Source organism: Strix aluco, chromosome 14, assembly GCF_031877795.1.
Source record: "Strix aluco isolate bStrAlu1 chromosome 14, bStrAlu1.hap1, whole genome shotgun sequence".
Taxonomy (NCBI): domain Eukaryota; kingdom Metazoa; phylum Chordata; class Aves; order Strigiformes; family Strigidae; genus Strix; species Strix aluco.
The window spans coordinates 14102704-14123280 of NC_133944.1; the positions used below are offsets into that span (position 1 = coordinate 14102704).

Here is a 20577-nt window from a genome sequence, read left to right on the forward strand (position 1 = left end):
TTGAGGATCGTGAAGATGCTTTCTAAATCTGTCTTCCACACACTCATTCACCCACAGTATATTTACTGGGTAAAGCATTGATCTGGTTTAGTCTTTAAGTTCTTAGCCTGAATAATGAGTTCTGTCTTATGTCCTCTTTATTATGAAAAACACCACATTAAATAAAAAAGAATTAATTTAGATGTCAGTAATATCAGTGTGCCTAAATCAGGACATATTTTTCACCTTTGTGTATTTAGGACTGTTTTCAGGCCTTTCACAAGTTGCGTATGTTTCCATACATCATTGCACAGAAGATTTAATGATGGTTGTCCCAACAGGTATTTTCTCATACAGTTATTACCAACTTTGAAAGTTATTTTCAGTAAAGCTGTAAGCTAGAAAGGCTGGCATGTAAGCAGTAAGCACTAGCCAGTGCTCTAGTGCCATAAGAAAAGTAAACACCTTCAAGTAGTCACCTGAAAACTAGAACTGATAAACTGATAAGGATTGTTCAGTGATGTATAAAGAAACTGATTACAGTTGCCAAAAGTCACATTCATCACTGTGAGTGTGAAAATACAATGTGTTACCAGCATCTTTCTTGAATTAGTTTCTACTCATTCACTTCCTAAAAACTCAGAAGTGACTGGGACTCAAATGGGTTTTCCTCTGAATGAAAGGGGTGGTAAGTGAGAACTACTTTAATGCTGTATGCAAGGTCTGAATGAAGTAATGTCATACCCAGTAGTCTTTAAGACAAAAACCCTAAGGACTTGGTGTAATACTCATAACATGCAGTGAATACTGTACACAGCACTTTCACTTCAGGATTTCATTCAACACACCATTGTGTAACACTTATGGAAGGAACAGGCCATAATTTGGGTCTGTATTGTTACATATGAATGGTAAGTGCAGAATTCACGGAATGGAAGTAAACGAAAGCTGATTTTAAAGCCTGGAAATGTGACTGATCACCAACTCTTTATCATTCTTTGTGCCGAAAGTATTTGTCTAGCAGCATTAAGCATCTGCTTGCCTGTTTCACACAGATGCTGTAAGTAGAATTTGACCTTTTGTTCAGAAAGTGTTTGAATATTTAATGTAAAAATATTAAGTTATCAGAAAGGCTGTCTCTTTTGGGAAGAGTGTTCAATTTTTATACAGCCCAAGTTGTTAAAGTACTTTGGAGCATGAACAACTTCAGAGCAGAACAAAGCAGGCAGTGCTAATGTGTAGAAACTCCAGAAGTAAATAACAGCTGTTCAAGAAGACTTCTATTAAATATGTATTAATTAATTTGAAGTGCATCACTTAAATATGTGAAGAGATTATCTTGTGTTAATTTACATTAAAACACACAGCACTTGGTAGCCTCATTACGGTATCCTAAGTATATCCTAAGCTATCACCTCATCCTACATTGAGCATTTTGTTGGGTGTTGATTGCTTTCGATTTGCCCTTTTAAAATGTCAGATAGTGGCCTCCCTTTCTTGTTGGATCTCTTCTTTCTCTCAGGTTTTGCTCTTGCATAGTTACTGTACTTACTCATGTCCGTTCTGTGCTGAGCAGAAAAAACTTAAAAATAGATTGTGAAAATACAACAGTAATTGCCCACAGCTCAGTTCCCTGATGTGCCTACCTGAACTTCACCTGTGGTTCTCACTGTTAACTTATAAACCAGCAGAGAGAATGTAAGTGTCCGTTTGTGTAGCAAAATGACTTTTCATGAAGATTCAGTATCACCTTTACTAAGGAAAGATACCTAGAAAATGAGGGTCTCTAGTGAAATTATAGATGAATAAAACTCACGGGTAATAATAGACTTTGTGGTCTAAGTCAATGTATAAATCTTAATAAATCCTCATTCCATTCATAAAATGTAAATATTTTTATTTGGACCTAATAAGACAAATGGTTTTTTTAGGTATTTTGGTGCTGAAAGTATGTCAGCTTGTAAGATTTATGGATGATTTGCAGAGATTTTCTTCCCTGTGTGATTTAGGCAGTTGATCCAGCTGCTAGGCTGTTCTTTCATCCCATTACTTTGATTCTGCAGACTCCCTGATTACAAGTTGGAGTCCAGTTCTTGTTTCCTGCACCTATGCCAACAAACTCCTCACTGTGGGGAAAACTGAGGAACGGAAAGGACTTGCAGGCAGGTTGTGGCAGAGCAGAAAGGGGGAAGGAAACCAAAATATTTGGCTTTAGTGAAATCTCGAGGTCCATGACAAATTTCTACGTTGCATGGTTCTCTTCAGAGAATTGCATGGGGGGGATGTTTGACATAGTTTCAGGTTTGCAGCCTCTTCAGTTAAAACTTTGTAAGTTCACACCTAGGTTATGTTTCCAAGTTCATCTCTGCTGGTATTTGTGCTTAGGGAGACGTTTTTTCCTAAATGAAAACTGAAGTTTTGCAGGATAATTACGGCGATAAGGGATGATTATCTGTAGCAAAATCCAGCTTGGAATTCACAGTTCCTTGGGTTTAAGAGCATATTTAGTTGTATGTATCTTCAAAAAGAAACCATTGAATGTTTGCATTGCAAAAACTTCACTTACTTCCTGCACCTTTGCCCTAACATCCAGACAGTGTTTGCTGTGCTGAGGAACTTAGAAGCTGAGCTTCAGAACAGAACTATCTGTGGCTTTTTTTTTTCTTGCATGTTTGTGGTGCTTATCTATGCAACCTAAATAATATATTGTTCAGAAAGGGTAGAGAATCGGGCTGAGATATTCTTTTTGTGAGCTAACATGCCATGGTGTGTAGTAGAATTGACCTTCCCTTCCACTCTACAGTCCCAGTTGCAGAAACACCATCAGACCTTAAAATCCTTCAGAGACAGAGCTGGATTCCTGCCTTAGAGGTGACAGGGAAATGTACCCAATTAGCTCCTTTCTTTTATAAGGACCAGTGCTTGTACTGGGGTTTGCAAGAAATTGTTCATGTTGAGGCATTAGGGAACTTCTCTCCATTTTTTCCCCCTACTCTTAACTATTGTTTGACTCTTAGTGACAATGATTATTTGATCCTTTGAACACTTGTTTTAGGGATAAAAAGCCTATTTCTCTTAGGATGTCTGTTAAAGGCTTGTGTTAGGACTAATAACTTCAGTCACATTGTTCTCATATGGTGACTGGTTGGGAATTTTCTATTGGAAAGTCCATACTTGGTCAATATTAAGTTGAAAATGTTGCATAGTTTCCTGATTGCATTCATATTCCTGACTTCATCTGTCAAAGAGACTTTGGCACTCACTCAGGTCCAGACAGACCTATTAAATACTTTCTTTCAATTATTCTTCAGCTGGCAAAGTTACTACTTGCCTATGCACTATCTCAGACCGATGCCTTTGGGGCACTGAAGTATTCCAGCCTTCACAGATGACTCCCTTTCTCCCCTGTGCTTTGCTTGCAGACAGAAAACTATTGCTCCTTCCTGTCAGCCTCTGCAGGTCTGCAGCAAATAGAGGAAAACAGAGGCAGCAGCTGAACTAAAAGTAAAGCCAGATGGTTTCTAGTGAAATGTTGAGAGCAATAGATGCTTTTTCACCCCAATCTTTAAATGCACAGATAATTTTAGGGAGAAAAAAGTCTTTTCTGCAATGCAAATAGGAAAGCCTTTCACATGAGGCAACAGGATTGCAATTCACAACATAGTCTGTTTCTTTGCTTACAGTTTGAAGCTTTAGAAGTAGTAAAGGTAAGGGGAGCCTAAGATGTTTCTTGTTAAACACTTAAGGAAAAGATGTGTGAGGGTAATTATCTTGATTAAAAATCTGTTGATCTTATTAACAGGTAGGTTTCTTTCCAGATGTTAAAAAGGGATTTTGCTGATTTGGGGTAAAACTACTACTCTCTGTCTATGTTTAACTTCTCTCTTTCCTGTCACTTGAATTTTCATTGTTTCACAAAGTAAATTCAGTGTCAGACAGCAAATGTTAGTGTTTCATAATTTATTTTTCTAGAGGATGTCACTCCACTTGAAATGAATGGGACAGAGATGCTGTTTCGTTGCGTGGATTGCTGGGTTATCGGGTGTTTTGTGTATTAAAATGCAACTTCTACTTCTGTCCTACTACCTGTGCAAAGGGAGATGGAATATCCAGTGTAGAGGGTAGGAGCTGATGAATCAGTGGCTATTTAGGACCTTTTTATTACTTAGGGAGCAACATTTAGTGTAAAAGTGTAAGTTAAGTGTACAAGAAATTTTAAATATCTAAGTTTGCCAAATCTGATATGAAATTAAGTGTTCAGGATAGTAGCTAGAATTGTTTGACTTTGTGCTGCAGTCACTGTATTAGCTGTGCCATGTCATACTGCTATCAGAATGAGGTCACAAAACAGAGGACATTGAAATCATGTTTCATACAAATGTAGGAGGAATCCCAAATTCAACAGTAAACAAGGATGAAAAGGAAGGCAGCACAGTAAGGGCAAGAAAAAATGCTTGAGTTTCCTGCAGTTCCTGCCTCATTGTTTATTCCAGCTTCCTGCTTTTTCAGTTCGCCTCTCAAGCCTTTCTTGTGCATATACATAGATTAGAGTATGCAGAAGACTAAGAATAAGCTGAAGGCAGAAACTGACTTAATGAAGACATTCTTGTGATAGAGAAAAGATTTTGTTGTCCACAGATGCGCAAAGAAAAATAGAAAAGCAGCTGCCCTTAGAAATGGAGTAAAAGTAGAGATGAGTGCCACGTCATGATGCTTTAGTTAAAATCTGATGTGTTGAAAGTCTTTGAGAGGATCTGTACTGTTGTACAGGGATATAACCAAGAGGAGAAACAATAAGCTTCTGCTAGAAAAATACTGCAAGTCTTGTGTCTTAGATACTGTCCTGAATAGTGCTGACTTTTTGTCAACTTTTAGCTGGAGAATAGTGATAAAAGGAAACAGTGTGTTCAACCATTCTGTTATGGACAACAATATTAATAATCAGTTTCATATCAAAAACTTCTGTTTCCTTAACACCAAACTATAGAGGTATAGTTGTGCACTGCCATCCTCCAGAGGAAGATTCTGAAGGGCAAAGGTCCTCATCTCATTAGTTTCCATCTCTCCTCTGTGGGTAGTTTGTCTTTTCTGAAAGCCTTTGTGGGCAGAGACAGTATGAAGGTGATGGAAGAAATTTATGTGGCAAATGGGTGGGTAGGTGAGATGAACTGGAGCTGTGATACAGCAATCAAGTGAAGGCTTCCTGGGTCACCTGGCCTGGAGAATTAAGAAACAAGGGATGTAGTTGGTTAGTAACGAGTTAAATTACAGAGTATCTACACTACACCCATGAGTTGGTGAGCACTGGTGTTTGGGTGAACTGGGATGGCTTATTTTACTGCTTGCACTGTCTGTTTAAAGTATCAACTGAAGCATTCATGAGACCAAATGCAGCTGCTGGCATTTGGGCTGTGGAAATTATAGTTTTAATACTTTTCTAATAGTAATTTGAGAGTTTAAAGAGTTATATGACTAATATTTCAGTTGGACACTGAAAACCTTCAAGTTTCAGAAAATAATTTTTTTTCACACAACCTTGATCAAATAGCCAAAAATATTACAGGATTCCTCTGAAGCACTAGCCATGGCTGCAGCAACATACTTGGTGAAATAGATCAGTGGTCCAATCTGCTTTGACAACTCCTATGTAACTAAAAATAGGAGAAATAGAAGAGAAAATTTGTAGGGCTGGTAGCGGCTTGTATTTTTCAGTAATTTATCAAGATTCGAGAGCACAGATTTCCTTTGGGAAATATTAGTTCTTAGGTTTACAAAGTGCCTCAGTTGTAAATACCCATAAAAATGACAATTTGGTAGGTCGTATTTATTCTTAGGCGGGTCAAAGGACATTAGCGTATTCCTACTATATAAATCTGTCAGGTACAGAATTTCTTTATGCTCCCAAATCACAAAAGTGCCTCTTACAGTCAAGGAGAAAATGTCACATTATTGCCAATCAAGGACAACAAGCAAGCATATCGATTTCTACCCAATAACTTTTGCCCTGCTCACTAAGTTTTTATCACTGAAACTGGACACACCAAGGGATTGGATTTAATATATACATATAGTGCTGATTTATTACAGGAGGAGAAATACAGTCTGGCCTTACTTCTAGCTCAATATTTTAACACTTATTTTATTCCTTGCATCGAAGCTTGCAATGACTTTTTCCACAGACAAAGTGTATAACTTTCAGATCTCCCTGGATGTGCAGAAATCTTCAGCTCGCACAGGTACATTGACTGCTATAGGTGTACGTGCATCCTGCATCTGGTGGTCTTACAGTCTTGAGTCTTGATTTTAAGACTTTATGTATGCAGAAGTCTGTAGCAGAGTTGCTGTTTCAGAGAAGTATAGCTAAAGATAGGCTTGGGGATTAGGGATGTGAGATTGGAAGGCATATAGTCACAAAAGGTCAGGGTGTTGCTTGCTGAGCCTGGTCTGAAGATGTGTTGATTTTCATCTCATCTGTGGAGCTGTATATGTAAAGCCTTATGTATAAGGGCTGTTTACCAGTCACAGATACTGGAATGCAGCAGAAGGCTAGCATCGTCCTTCTTGGTCTCTTCTGTTGGTAAAACTTCATAATTTTTGGTCATTTTTTTGTTGATAACTGCAGATCACTGCAGATGCTGCATTTGTGGAGGGGGCCAAATCATCTTTGAGCTTTCCATATACAGTGATAACCATGGCTTATGGTAGAGGTATGATCAATTAATTACTTCTTGGAAGGCAAGTGCATCTACAAAACTGAAGGCAAAGATCTTCACCACAGAATTACAGAATAGTGGAGGCTGGAAGGAGCATCATCTAGTCCAGCCCCCTGGCTCAAAGCACGGACAACTAGAAAGGATGCTCAGGACCTTGTCCATACAGGTTTTGAATATCTGCAAGGATGGAGTTTCCACAACCTCTCTGGGTCACCTGTTCCAGTATTTCAGTGGTCAAGGATAAGCTACTGAGTTAAAACTACAGGCCATGTAAGTCAACAGGAACAGATATCTGCTAATTTTGTTATGACAAATGTATGAAACGAGTATCCTAGAAAGCAGCCAGCTCCCTTGTTGTGTAATTATACGTCCTGCTGGGTTTTTTACTTATCTGGGCAAAAGATGTCAGTTTTGATTGTTCTTTGGCCCCTTAAGAGCTGGGCAACCCTTCCATAGAATAAATGGATGCAGAAGAAGCAGATGGGTTTGCTGCTTATGTTCATGATGATGTGGAGAGACCTGGAAAGGCCATACTGTACTCTGCGTTACTCCCTGATGGAGTGAGCAGAGGGACATACATTGAATTTCTCCAGACATGTCCTTCCCCAGCCAGACATTTTGTTGAGAGGTTATATTCAAGGATTATGTATGTTTGTCAAGATTTCCAGATGTCTAGTAATCGCAGCCTTTTCTTGGCACATGAGCAAATCCTTTCTGCCGTGCATGTATAGCAAATCTGACACTTACTGGAAATGCCTGCTGCACGTGGTGTGCACACTTGCAGTAAATCTGATGTGGCTGGGGCTCTTGTGCATGTGCCCTCCTGTGAATTTTCACAAGCACAACAAATTGGATGTGTCCCAAACATTTTTGGATTTACTGTGCACGTTCAGACCATCTGTGCAACACATGTACCACAGGTCTAGTGATGCTTTAAGGGTTTTGACACAATGCATACACTACACAGCTCCTGATGATGCATTTCAGTATAGGAGGAGTTCAGAACGGGATCATGGAACACTCAGAAATCATGCTTTTTACTAGGAACCTCTAAGAAGAATTCTGCCCCTGAAAGAAGCTGATTTTTGGTTCTTCAGTCTCCTGACTTGTCACAGATAAGTCCGGTAAGCCTTGTCCTACCTTCAGTGTGCTTTCCTATTGCACAGATTTTGAAAGGATCTGCGAAGGCAATGGTTTTTGTGTTTTGGGGGATGTGTGTCTTGACTGGAACCTATTTTCTTCACCAAAGTAAATTCAAGACAGAAGAGGAGAGAAAAAGATGGTGAACAACTTGGGAGTTGAGAGGAAAATATGACCCAGGGTATGCATTATCGATTCCCAGCTCAGGTGGAAATGTTGAGCTTTGCTGGTTGCCTTCAAATCACCTCTCAGAATCAGGCCCACAATGAGAAAGTTACAGCTACTTCCATGCCATTCTCACCTTTCCAGGTAAATATGGAAAGCTGTAGTTGCCAGAGCAGTGATGAATCATGACTTCCATCCATCCAGAGAGCCTTGGGCTTTTTCCACCTCCAAACATTTAACTTACTTGCAGGGCTGACAGAAAAGCTGTAGATTTTTTTTTCCAAATATCCATTTGCCTTTCCATTTATCTACTTTGATCTAAAGTATAGAACCTGATGGATGCCCTAGGTAAATCAAACATTTTCTGTCTGCCAAAACGGTTTTGCAAATGCTTATTTCATGCCATTACCATTTTTCTGTTTCTAGCAGTAAATCAAAAAGTATCAGCCATTCATCCACTTTAAAAGTAATGCCTTTCCTTTGCATAATTACACATACCCAGTGGAGATCTGTATGCACAGTAAATCTATTCCTTTAAAAGGTTTCGCCTTAAGTACCACAGTGACATAAATTGGTGTAGCGCAAATTTATTTATTTAAAAGGTTTATTCTTTTAACTGATAGGGTAACTGTTATACTTCCATTGTTTGATTTGGGTGGGGAGGGCTTTTATTAATGTATCAGATTTAATTCTGCAGCAGATGTTTATGTGGAAGGGTCTCACTCCTTACAGGACTTGAGGCAATTGATATGTGTGTGTAATTTATTCTCATTACAGGTTTATTCTTAACTGGTGTTCAGGGGGTATTCACTGTATCTCCAGTAGATCCTTGAGAATTGAATAGTTTAACGAATGTAATGAGCAAACCTGGAAGACGTACACATAGAGAAGCGTACGTATTTGGACGTTACCTCTCCAAATTTGCAAATAACATAAGTTCGGTATTAGAAGTGAGTGAGAAATTACCAGAAACAAATGTCTTCTAGTAATAAGTGCCCCAGACAGTATTTTGGCAAATTAAAGATTAAAAAACTGGATCTCTTAATCATTCTCATGTAAACTTGCTCATCTTTATAAGTTGTGCTTGTAGCTCTCAGGGGTGTCAAACCTAAAGCAGAGAAGCCCAGCTGGTGGAAGCCTGGGAGTGAAATGATGAATTTTTTAGCAACTCTAAGTTTATTTTTAGGCTTTATAGAATTATATTTCACTTCCCTTTGAGTGAAATTGTAGGAAGTATCTTAAAAAAAAAAAAAAAAAAAAAAAAGAAACATTACCAGAATGACAAAAAGTAGCAAAACACCAGAACCTAACTACAGTTGAGCATGTAAACATGTCTGGATTGCAGCTGAAATTGTGGCTACAGTGTAATCCTGCAAATATTTACATACATGTTCAGTTTAATGCATATGAGAATTCTTCAGATATGCACAGAGTCTGAGGATACACCAGACTGCAGGTTAGGTCATGACATGAGTGATGTCATGGAGAAGTGATCTAAATTTCTAGTGTGAATGTATTTTTTGTGGATATATTTTCCATGGTACTGGATATGAAAGTGAAATTCAAGGTGGCTGTATTTTGTTAGGTTATGCAATAAAAACATGCAGAAACATTATGGGGAGAGGATGGTTCATAAGCAAATTTTGGGTCTTGAATCTCATTTGGTTAATAAAGGTAGTGTCATTACACAATCAAAATATTCAACCCTATAATTTCACACTATCCATTTAAAAATGTTATCTTTTTTGCTGGTATTACAGAGCTGTTGATGCTCTTTCCTGCAGTTGGAAAGGAAAAACAGCTTTAGTATCCAAAGCAAACCTGGGAAAATGCCATGGGCCTGGGATGAGAAGGTGCATGTGATAATTATAGATCTAACAAGGGCTGTATATTGGAGGGAGAAAGTTTATTACATGAAACTCCACATTCCATGTCCATTAAGGTCACTCTTTTGAGATTTCATTTAAAGTGGATCTGGATTTTTGGGGTCTTTTTTCTAATACGTTAAGTGGATCAGAGGTTGCTAACTGTCCTTTTGATCAGAATTGATTGTGGTAGTTGCAATCATACAGCTTCATAGCAGTACTGGGGAAGAGTAACAAATGCTGGGAGGGGGGCTTGGAGAAGCAGGGAAAATATCCCATTCAGACATTAGGGAGCAGGTTTGGTACTGGTGTTTTGACTTCAGTTGATTTACATACCCTGGAAGTGTGACTGATTCTTGTTTGAGGTCAATTCTAGCCATTGCATTTCACGCTCATACTGCTCTGTGACAGCGAATAGCAGCCTTTCTTTTGTGTGTAGGTTGACACATAGATACACAGTCTAATCCAACTGTTTCAGCCAACCTGGTGTGTTTTCAGAGAGATGTATATGCCCTGAGTAGGAAGAAAAGGCACTCTTAGAAGGTTTGAAATGGTGCTTGATAATTTAAGGGCAGGACTGTGTGATGTAGTTGCCTTTGATACAGACTGGATTAGTAAGTGACAAAGACGCCTCTTTGAATTTCGTGTCCTAGAATGTGCTCATGGGAGCTGCTAACTGGGAGTGCTGGAGACTGCAGCCTTCCCCACTGAAACAGCCTCCCTGCTGTTCTGCAGTTGGGAACCAGAGGAGTCACCTTAAAGGGTGAGAGAGTACCTCAGCTCCCAGACTGGCTCAATCTTTGTCTTCCCATGCTGTTTGCATCGATGCTAATCAATGTTAATTATGGTAGTGGGGCTTGTGATGTACTCATTATAAGAGCCATCCTATTTTTCTGTGCTTGTACAGCCTGTAACACAATAGAGCCCTGATTGGGGTTCCCTAGATGCTACAAATAGTAATACAAATTGTTATAATAATGAATACATGGTTCATGGTGTAAGACTACCAAACTCAGTTCATACAGCCTGCTGAAGCATCACTTGATAATTCTGTTTGCTGTTACCACTAACTATGGCATACTGGATATGTCTTGACAGTTGGGGCCTCAGCCAGTAAACCATTTAAGCTTTTGTTAGTATTTAAATAGGTGCATGTTTTTAAATTTGCATTTGAGTCTGTGGTTGTTAGTGTAAATATATGCTTAAGTTGAGTGTGTGCCTAAAAGCTCTTCTGATTCAGCATCCTTATTGTGCTGGGTTTGTTATCCCACCGCCACTCCCTGACTATACTGGGAGTTGATGGGACGGTGTGCCAGAATAGATGTTTCTTTCCTAGGCTGAAGGTTATAGGTGCAAGAGCAGGAAGATGCTTCCTCCCAAGAGCTGAGCAGCTGGTTGGGTGTAGGTTGTAGCAAGGGTTCCCACCTTCTCAGGCTGCGGTCCCCTTCCTGGTGTCACTCAGTGCTGGGCACCCTTGTACTAAGAACTGATACCTGACAGGTGCAGTTTCCTGTGATTAATTTGGTTCAGCTCTACTGTTGTACTCACTGGGAATTTCAGCACCATTGTTTTTATGCATTAATTAGTATAAATAATTACTATTCAGCCCCTGACTTTGCATCCCCAGGCCTTACTCTTGTGAGTTCCAGTGACTTAAATAGTCTCATAATTTTTTTTCAAATAAATTTTTCCACAAAGAGTCCCCTATTGCTTGTTACCTGGTTTGTTATGGATATTGGTTCTAGTCCCATTTTTTCAATTCCCATCAGACTGCGTTCCTGGATTTTAGTTATCTATGTGCAGTTTAGGCGTGTGATTATCTGCCTGACTCTAGTTAGTTCTGTGTTGTGTACCACATTGTGCTTACCAAGCCTGTGTAACAAAAATGTTCTAGATTGTTAAGGAGTTATATTACATCTCCTGAGTGTGTATGTTGTTTTAAAAGGAATTTGAGTCAGTGATGTTTCTATGTTGCTTCTATTAATCTAAACTATTTAGTATAGCAGCTAGATTTTTCCTTGTTAACTGTGCTTTACTGAGATTTCATGATCTACAGCACACCCTAGTGATACCTGGAAATCACAAAGTTAGACCCAGTCAATTTTACTTCCTTTGTGGTGAAGGCAAACTTAAGATTCCACTAAGGAAAGTCCATGAAAATAAATGCTTTTGTATCCAAGATGTGAAGCGGGTTGAATCCCTTGGTTTATAAAACAAAAAACAGCCTTAGAAATTGAGACTACAGGATATTCTTCTGTGAAAAGAACATCTGTATAATGAGTTTATCTGTTCTGCAGTCTGTATTGTTGGATGTATTTTACAACAGACCATGGGGAAAAGCAACCCAGGGTTGTGTGAGAAGGGAAGAGAATATTTGTTGCGTTCGCTTTCAGACTGGAGAGAGCATGGAGAGAGCAACCAGATGTAAATAAAGCATTGTGGAGGAAACCTGCAGGCAGTCTTCACAGGTCAGAAGCCCAAATGATCATTTACTGTCTTATGGCCAGAGCATTAAAATTTTTGCTAGATATTTAATTCCTGCTTTTACAGATGGTTAGGTCACTTAGTTTTTCAGGTGATGGTACCTATATTTAGTTTTCAGTGGCCAACAGGCCCATATGATCCTGCAGAGGGATGTGCACCTACTTAACTTTTTAGGCTACCTTGCACTCACCTTTTTCTGGATTAGGATCTGTATTTTGTTAATTTGGTTTATTTTTAATTTTCTGAATGCACAGAATGGCAAGGGTTATGAATTGGATGCCCTTGACCCCCCTGGTAGGGTGAGATGAGAAAGCTGGTTTGAGAAGGACTCTGAGAAGGAAGTTTAATTATATTATCAAGGAGGGAGGCAAATATTTATCAGAGATTAAATCAAAGTGGTGATGTGTGGATAACACTGAATGGAAGTGAAAGCAATATGAGCATCAGAGAAGAAGAGTGTAGGCCTTGTAAGTTACAGTGGTTGAAGTTAAATCTCATGAATTCTCAAAGAGAAACAGAGAATTCATCAGAGAGATGAGAGTTAACAATGTCCTAACCTCCCAGCAAGTGAAAGCTGTAGCAAGTATCCACTGCAGATGCTGTCGGGCTCTCAAGCAGCTTGTGCAAGTTCAGTATGCCTGTAGAGTTGCTGTTGTCATTGTTCACTGCGGGTGCTTAAGCCCCAGACAACTAAGCTATCCCAGAAAAAGCAGGTTTGGCCAGTGAACATTGCATGCCAGCAGACAAGCAGTGCTGAGGCTGTTCTTATTTTCATGAAGGGCCGTGAAGCCCAGACAAGTACATATACCAGTACCCTTGACCAGCTTGCAGCTCCAGCTTGGCTCTGCTGAAAGATCCAGTCCTGTATCTCTGTTACATCTACAGAGTGTTAATTGTCTGTGTAAGGCAAAGCTAAAGGTGGTGCCCTCCTTTCTGGCTCGCTCACGCATGACAAATCTCCAATATTCTGTGGAGAGACAAGTTTCCTCTCAGACCTCTGCATTTCACTCTTGTCAGGTAATCCAAACAATAATGGAAATGAGCATTTTGGTTTATGTAAATAAAAACAAAAAGTTTGCAATAATTTATGGTATTTATTTAAATGACATGCAAATTACTTTGTGAAACTTGGGGGGAAAGCAGCACAACTGAAACAGCACAATTGTTTCCAAGAACATTCATTTCAAATCCACATACAATATTTCATTCATGCTTAATTATTTCCCCAATGCTAGTCTAAGCATTACTAGTTTCCTTTGTCTTTTTGCTTTTGCATGCAGTGTGATTAGCAAAACTGCTTGTGCTCTACCAACTCCTGCACGTATGGGGTTTAGCCTCATTGTTCAAGGGGTGGAGCAACAAGCAATATGAACATTCATGCTGCCAAATTTGGCACACGTGAGCCCTCCAAAGTATACAGATATCACCCGTTTCATTTAAATCCCTGTCCATTTTTTTGCATTGCTACCATAATGGCAACTCCATTGTCTGGGTGTATTATTTGAAGCAGCTTTTCTCCCATTGTTTGTGCACTGTAATCCTTGCGGTTTCTGTAGTCATCGTGAGCAGCTTACTTGAAAGAAATCACTTAGCTCTCACAGATCACTCTCTCTGAACCTGCTGGCAAAGGAACGGGCCATGACTAAAGCATGAGACCTGTGATCTTTCTGAAGAAAATCTCTTCAGTAGAGTTTATAATTTGTTGCTTTCATGGGGCTCTGTTCTCAGGGTTTGGACTCAGTGTTATCTTTCGTCCCCCATGGATTTTTCTACAAGGCATGATGGGAATGTAGGCTGAAAAAAAGACTAATAATGCTGGCTGTGGATGTGTACCCTAACAACGTTTTACACACATTTCAAATACTGGCAAAGGGAGACATCTACTGTTTGACAGAAATTAAGGACAGTTGTTTATTCTAATTGCAGCAAAATCTTAGCCTTTTATTCTTCCGTGACATAGAGATTGACACATCCTGCTGTGAGTCTTTTCAACAGACTTTTGAGAACTTAATGCTTGTCTACTTAGGGCAGAATGAAAGATCCCCTGGAACTTATCATAGAGAAGGAGCTGCCCAGATCTTTCCCTTTCTAGCATTCAGTCATCTGCTTGGCCAATGCCCTCTACTCCAGTGTCTCTCATGGTTGTGTATATGCACACTGTTGTAGGTAAAGCCATTTGGTATTAGGTGTTCTTTATCAATTACGCCCATTACTGGTTTTGAATGCACATCATTTTATTCCCGAGACAGTCATTTGTGATGTTTTTAAGGCAGTGGTTCCCAAATTGAGGTCTGCAGAAACCCAGCAAAGGGCCTCTTTGTAGTTTGCAAAGACTCTCCAGTTCTTTTTGTTTCTTAAGTCTAGATCACGTTATGGTACAACTATAAATATGGTATAAACACTGCCCTGCTCTTCATTTAGTTTAGCAATAGCTATTTATACAACTCTTATAGCCATATAGGCATTATGTGTGATCCCAAATGGTGACACCCTTGTGATTCCATGTGAAGCAGAGAGGTGGCCCAGGAGACAGTATTAAAATATAACATGCTGAACTGTCTAAGTCTGAAAATCCCATTGTAATACATTTTGCAGTGACTTCTGGAAGCTTTGAATCTGGTCCATCATTGTAGAGAGTGATTCAAATTCACCTTTCCATCTTCTTGCCTCCAACCTATCATATGAGAAGAGACAATTGGGCAATACACTGTGTACAAGCTGGCCTCTTCACTTCCACCCTGCTACCTAGCTGACTGAGAATTCACCTCTTGCCTGCCACGTTATCAGAACTCAGACCCAGGAAGGCTGGAGAGAATTGTTCTGTGTTCCTAGAAGAACAGGAAACTTAGTCTTAACAGCTTTGTAAATTTGGGCTCTCATTCAGCACCGGTGAAGTCAGTGTAAGGTTGGAAGTGAAGTCAGCCAAGGAGTCTTGACTCTGATGGGACTTAAGTCAGCTTCTTTGTGCTTACTCTTTGTGTCTCTGAAGTACTGTATGTTTGGGGCCAGAATTATATGTAGCTGAACATTTACTATTCTCAGACTCCACGAGCACAGGTTATGCTGCGGATTTCTCACACCACTGAATAGTATCAAGCATGGAAATCTATCCCCGATGTTATTCCAGACACCTTCAAATGTCATCCTTCCATCCTTGATACTAGTATGCTTTGTTCCTTAACTGAATTCACAATACACATTTTAGATCTGTTTTTGAACTTTGTCCACTTTATGTATGCCCTTTAATTAGAGGTTTGAAGAAAGCTCAGATGCACTTTTCTTGGATACATTCTGCAAAAGAGTGTTGAGTAGAAGTAGTGGTTGTAGGAGACCACTTTTTTAGCTCCTGTCTGGGAAACCTTGCAGGTATTTTGTGTAGCTATTTTTTAACCAGGATTTTATTTCCACTTCAGTGTTCATGCATACATGTAAACATGTAAACTATTTTCAGGACACTGACTTTTACATTCAGATTTGATGTAGCTTTTTCTGAAAAGGTCACAAAATGGCTACTCTGTATCGGTAAACACAATTCCGAACTAGGCTTCTGAGGAAGTAAAAAACCAGCATAAATGACTACTATAATAAGAGTCTGAAAGAGCAGAAGATTGGTACACTGTTAAGGATATGCCTTAGGATCTTTATGGATTGTTATGCAGTTAAGGATACGCCTTAAGTATCTTTAACAGCTCACTTGGATAGTGCTAGCTAGCAATGGGTGCTTTATTCCAAAGCACCAGCCTATATTTTTGGATCATCTTTCAAGACTGAGATGATATAGGCAATTAATAGTGTTTTGTGACCTTCTGCACCAGCAGTCCATCTTTTTGGCATTGAAACTGATTTTGTCCAACTTGCCATTTTATCACCCGAGATTGTGCAGGGAGACCAAAGAAACACCTTTACAGCAGCGGTGAAATGATTTAGTTTAGTGATACTGTTCTTCAAATTCAAACTGTTTCCTACAAGCTGATGAGGCAAATCTCCTCTTTGCTTAATGTCACATAAGGTACATTGAAAGGCTGTGAAGAGACAGATGTTCTATATCTTCACTTCATATGCAAAAACCTGTTATATCCTTTATTTGCATTCAATTAGAAGTCAGACCCTGATGAATATCTAATGTAGGAAATGGGGAAAAGATCTGCCATCAAGCATATGCTTTGCTTGTAGTGGATCTCTGTAACCTGCTATTGTGTCTTCCTGTAGTGATTCGGTCATTTTTACTATTTTATTTACACCTGCATGCACAGACGTGAAGAGTGTTAATAGATGAAAATTGGAGCTGGGTTCCTGCTTTTAGAAATGTTGCCTTTTTTCATTGTAGAGAGTTCCGGAGAAAGCACCATTCCTTCTAAACAGTCATTCTGCAGTTGCAAAATTTCCCATACTAAGTGGCTCTGTTTAAGGATTTAAATGCTATAGTATTACTTTTAGATTCATTTTCTCCTTCAATATACATTGTGCCTTGTTTGATCTTGTGAAGCTCACCATTTTCTTGATAATCTGGAGCATAATATCAGGAACCCAGAAGTTATAACACTGTATTGTTGTCAAGAAGGGAATGTTCAAATTATAAATATAATATGAAGCAGAAGTGGCAGACTCTTTCAGAACAGATGCTGTTATCCCCATGACCCTGTCAGATCATGCATACCGGGGCTATATAGTATCTAGGGAGAGATGTATGTTGTCTAGAACCCTAGATGTTAAACTGGGATAAGCAAAGCAGTTTTTCTTCACTGCAGCATAGGATTTCCCAGACTTCTGGGGGAACTGATAGAAATCTCTTACCTGTCTAAACTTGGATATGATTAGAAACCTGCTTTGTTACATCTTCCATCCCCTTTCTTCTCTGTGGACCACTCCCATCACGCACGCATTCCGGAGAACACGTGACATTTCTTCCTTTTTCCTCTTCCCTTCTTGCTTTGATGTAACATTGTAAATTAAACCATCCTTACCCATATCCAAGTTAACACACTGACACAAAAGGGAAATCTCAAGCATTTTTAGGTGCTTTGCAAGCTTGAGGCATGTGCAAATAATATAGATCCCTTTGCCTAAGTTTTGTATGTTTCTTTCCTGCCATTGTGATAATAAGAAATTTAAAGATTTTAAGAAAAAAAAAAAGGGCAAGTAGATTAAATGATGAAACTAAGTTTGTCACTTTCCGTTGCCTAATCCTTGTGTTTTCTCCGGGAATCTCTGGCACAGAAGAAAATTCAGACAAACATCTTTTTTTGTCCAACAAGATTAAGTGCCTCATCTTAAAAAAATCTGTCATGGTTTCCTGTGAAGGTAATAGGTATTTCAGATGATTGCATCAGGTATTTCTGGACAGTTCCTCCAGACTGAGCCTGCTCCTGATGGGCATTTTCTCAAGACCCTGTAAGGAGCAAGCTGAAAGCCAGAATGAATCATTCTGTTGTTAGCAACAGTCCACCTCCAGCTGAAATCGTTCCTGGTGCCCCTCGACCTATCTCCTAGTATGTCAAAAGCTACGAAAATATGCAGTGAACCCAGCATGCTGAGGACATGCTGAACTGGCTTGTGGTTGTTTTGGGTTCCTGCTGTATGTTAAGGAAGGATTTGGCAGAAATCTGCCAAGCGGCTCATCAAACCAGAGTGGCAATGCACCATTGCTGCGGTTGATTTCTGATGCTTGCTTTTGACAGATGATTTGAGGATTTTGGGGGGTGAAAGGGAACTTTTTTTCTCTTGATTTTTTTTAAAAGCATAGAGTCCCTAGTAACCTGAAGAGGAAAAAGATATAAAACATCCTGATAAAGGGGACAAAGAGAACTATGATCTAGGAATAGCAGTAACATCTAGTACTTGTAAGAGCCCAGCATACTGTAGTGAATATAGTGAGATTAGTGGCAGGATCTGATTTGCAGCAGGAGCAGGACCACCTTGAACTGCTCTCACTCCACTCCTAGAATTTAAAAAGCACGTGAACCTTTATCTCGGGTACTAATTATCTGTTAAGAGTGGATGTTGAAATGTGCTCAAATACACACTAGAATTACAGTGACAGATCCAGCCAGAATACACAGTCCTGTACCAGAGAATACAGCCAGCAGAGGTGTCCCTGCTTGCGTTCAGGATGTCTGTTCCCTGAACGGCGAGCGCGGAGCCGAACCCCGGCGATGGCGAGGTGTGGGGAGCCACCAGATGGAGCCCGCCGGGTAGCAAACGTGGTCGGGACTTGCTGCTTCAGTAAGACCAAAAATAGGACTTCTGCGCTGTTGTTTAGCTCAAACTCACAGAATGTTTGGTGGAATGTGTGGTGTGCTGATTCACGTGTATTGGCTAATGCTCACCAAGGAGAATACCAGGCATGCAATCAGATGCTGGCTGGTCCCTATGTACAGAATCAAATCTTAATCCAGCTGACTGCAATAACCAGATTCCCCTTGACTTCAACAGAGTCAGAATTCCTCTGAGAATGTGGTATGATTTACAGCAGCATGTACATCCTTAAAGGATACACTCTGCACTGTTATCTGCTATTTTTGCTTTAGTAACTTCTGCCATGGGAAAAAATAGACATAATAAACACCTGCTTATGTGGTCCTAGTAACCTGTATTTATTTTTAACTGGAGTAGTGAGGTATAAAGTGATAAAAAAAAAAAACCAACCTCCTTTGATGGTTGGCAGACTTAATTGCTTTTAATTTTCCTCCTCAGAAAGCTGCTTACAGCTGGAATTTGGGGTGTTACTTTTTAAAATGTACATGGCATTTTGGTTCTTTGCTCATTTTAGAAATTGCATTTGCTTTTTACATCCAAATCATAAAAATCAAGAGCACCAGCAGACCCGTAACATTTTGAGTTGTTACACAGAGAGTTATTTTATGTGATCGTATAAAGCATGGGGAGGTTAAGAAGTCCCCAGTGCAGCCACAGGAAATGGACAAAAATGGCAAGTTATATCCCTCCTTCTTTTCCTCATCCTGCTTTTCCATCTTCTCAACAAGGAACTGAGGGGAGATGGTTTACCTTAAATCAGAGATGAAATCTTAATAGGGGTTTTTGTTGTTGTCAACTAAACCTTTGTTAATAATCCGTTCTTGGGAAATGGCAGCATTTTTAACATTAGGCAGTAACTTTCCAAAGATTGTACCGGTGTTAAGAAACTGTGATATTTCAAGAGCCATATGTGCCACAGCTGTTTAACGCTGCTTCAGTGCAGATCGTGTTTGATTACATATGGTGCTATATCAGACTGGCAGGCTGCGCTTTACCGAGTTGATGGCTGAAATAAACCTGGATGAAAAGTATGCAAAAATATTCTCAGCTGATATTCTCAGATTACAGCCAGGGACGTCCTAACAGCATTCTGGGGACGGCAGTCCCTTTCTTCCTCCCGGTGGACCGGCTCCGCGGGGATGGGGAGGTGCTCTTGCAGAACAGCGGACCGGGCAGTCCAGGGGCATTTTGGAGTCTCCTTCCCACAGGCCGTGTCGGCGCAGAGGAGCCGCGGGAGCGCCCCGGGGCGCGCTGGGCAGTTCCCCAGTGAGCACCGGGCTCCAGGAGAGCGGTTCCACCGCGCCTGACCTCCGGCCTGGGCCGGGCCGGTAAGGCAGCGCCGCCCTGGGGCGCCTGGGCCGGGTTTGCTGTCGGTGCCGCCGCGGGGGCAGGCGGGGGCACGCCGAGGCCGGTTGCCTAACGCCGCTCCGGGCTGCGCGTTCTCCCCGCGGAGCCGGCGCGGGAGCTGCTGCAGAGGCCGGAGGGAGCCGCGCCCGCTCCCCGAGGCTGCCAGGCGCGGGGGTGCGGGCGGGCTGCGCGGGCTCGGCGCTCCCTCCCGGGGCAGCGGCCGGTGCCGGAGGGGCCGCGGGGCGGGCAGGAGGCTGGGCCGGGCCGGGCTGCGCGGGGGTCGCCCCGCCGGGGCCCGCTCCTCCCCCGGCGCCGCAGCCGTTTCCGGGCCGGCCCTGGGCGAGCCGGGCGCCGCGCCCGCTGAGGTAAGCGGCCGGGAGGCGGGAGGAGGAGGGAGGGAAGGGCCGCGGCGGGGCTCGGCGCCGGCTCGGCCCGAGGGGCCTGGCAGCCGCGGTGCTGCGCGACCCCGGCCGGGCGGGCCCCGCTGTCCCCTCCGCTTCCCGGGGAGCTCCCCCCGGCCCGGCCCCGCCTCAGCCGGCTGCGCGTGTTGCGGCGGCCGCGAAGATCCCAGAGAGGCCGGCCGGGACCGCGGTGGGGAGCGGGGCCGCGGCCCAGGGTCCGGCGGGTGC

General features: G+C 41.3%; 1 protein-coding gene across 8 annotated transcripts in view; it reads left to right on the forward strand.

Moving 5' to 3' along the window:
- Positions 1-20577, forward strand: part of LOC141929850 (uncharacterized protein F13E9.13, mitochondrial-like) — a 50391-nt gene that overhangs the window by 27231 nt on the left and 2583 nt on the right. For 2 of the 8 annotated variants that reach the window (XM_074839822.1, XM_074839817.1), the window contains one exon: positions 240-1864. In XM_074839822.1, the coding sequence (XP_074695923.1) occupies positions 240-352 (113 nt within the window). In that variant the 3' untranslated portion in view covers positions 353-1864. Of the gene's footprint in view, positions 1-239; positions 1865-6601; positions 7817-7941; positions 19768-20577 lie in introns of those variants that run through there. The other 6 variants (XM_074839819.1, XM_074839818.1, XM_074839823.1 and 3 more) reach the window with 6 other exon arrangements.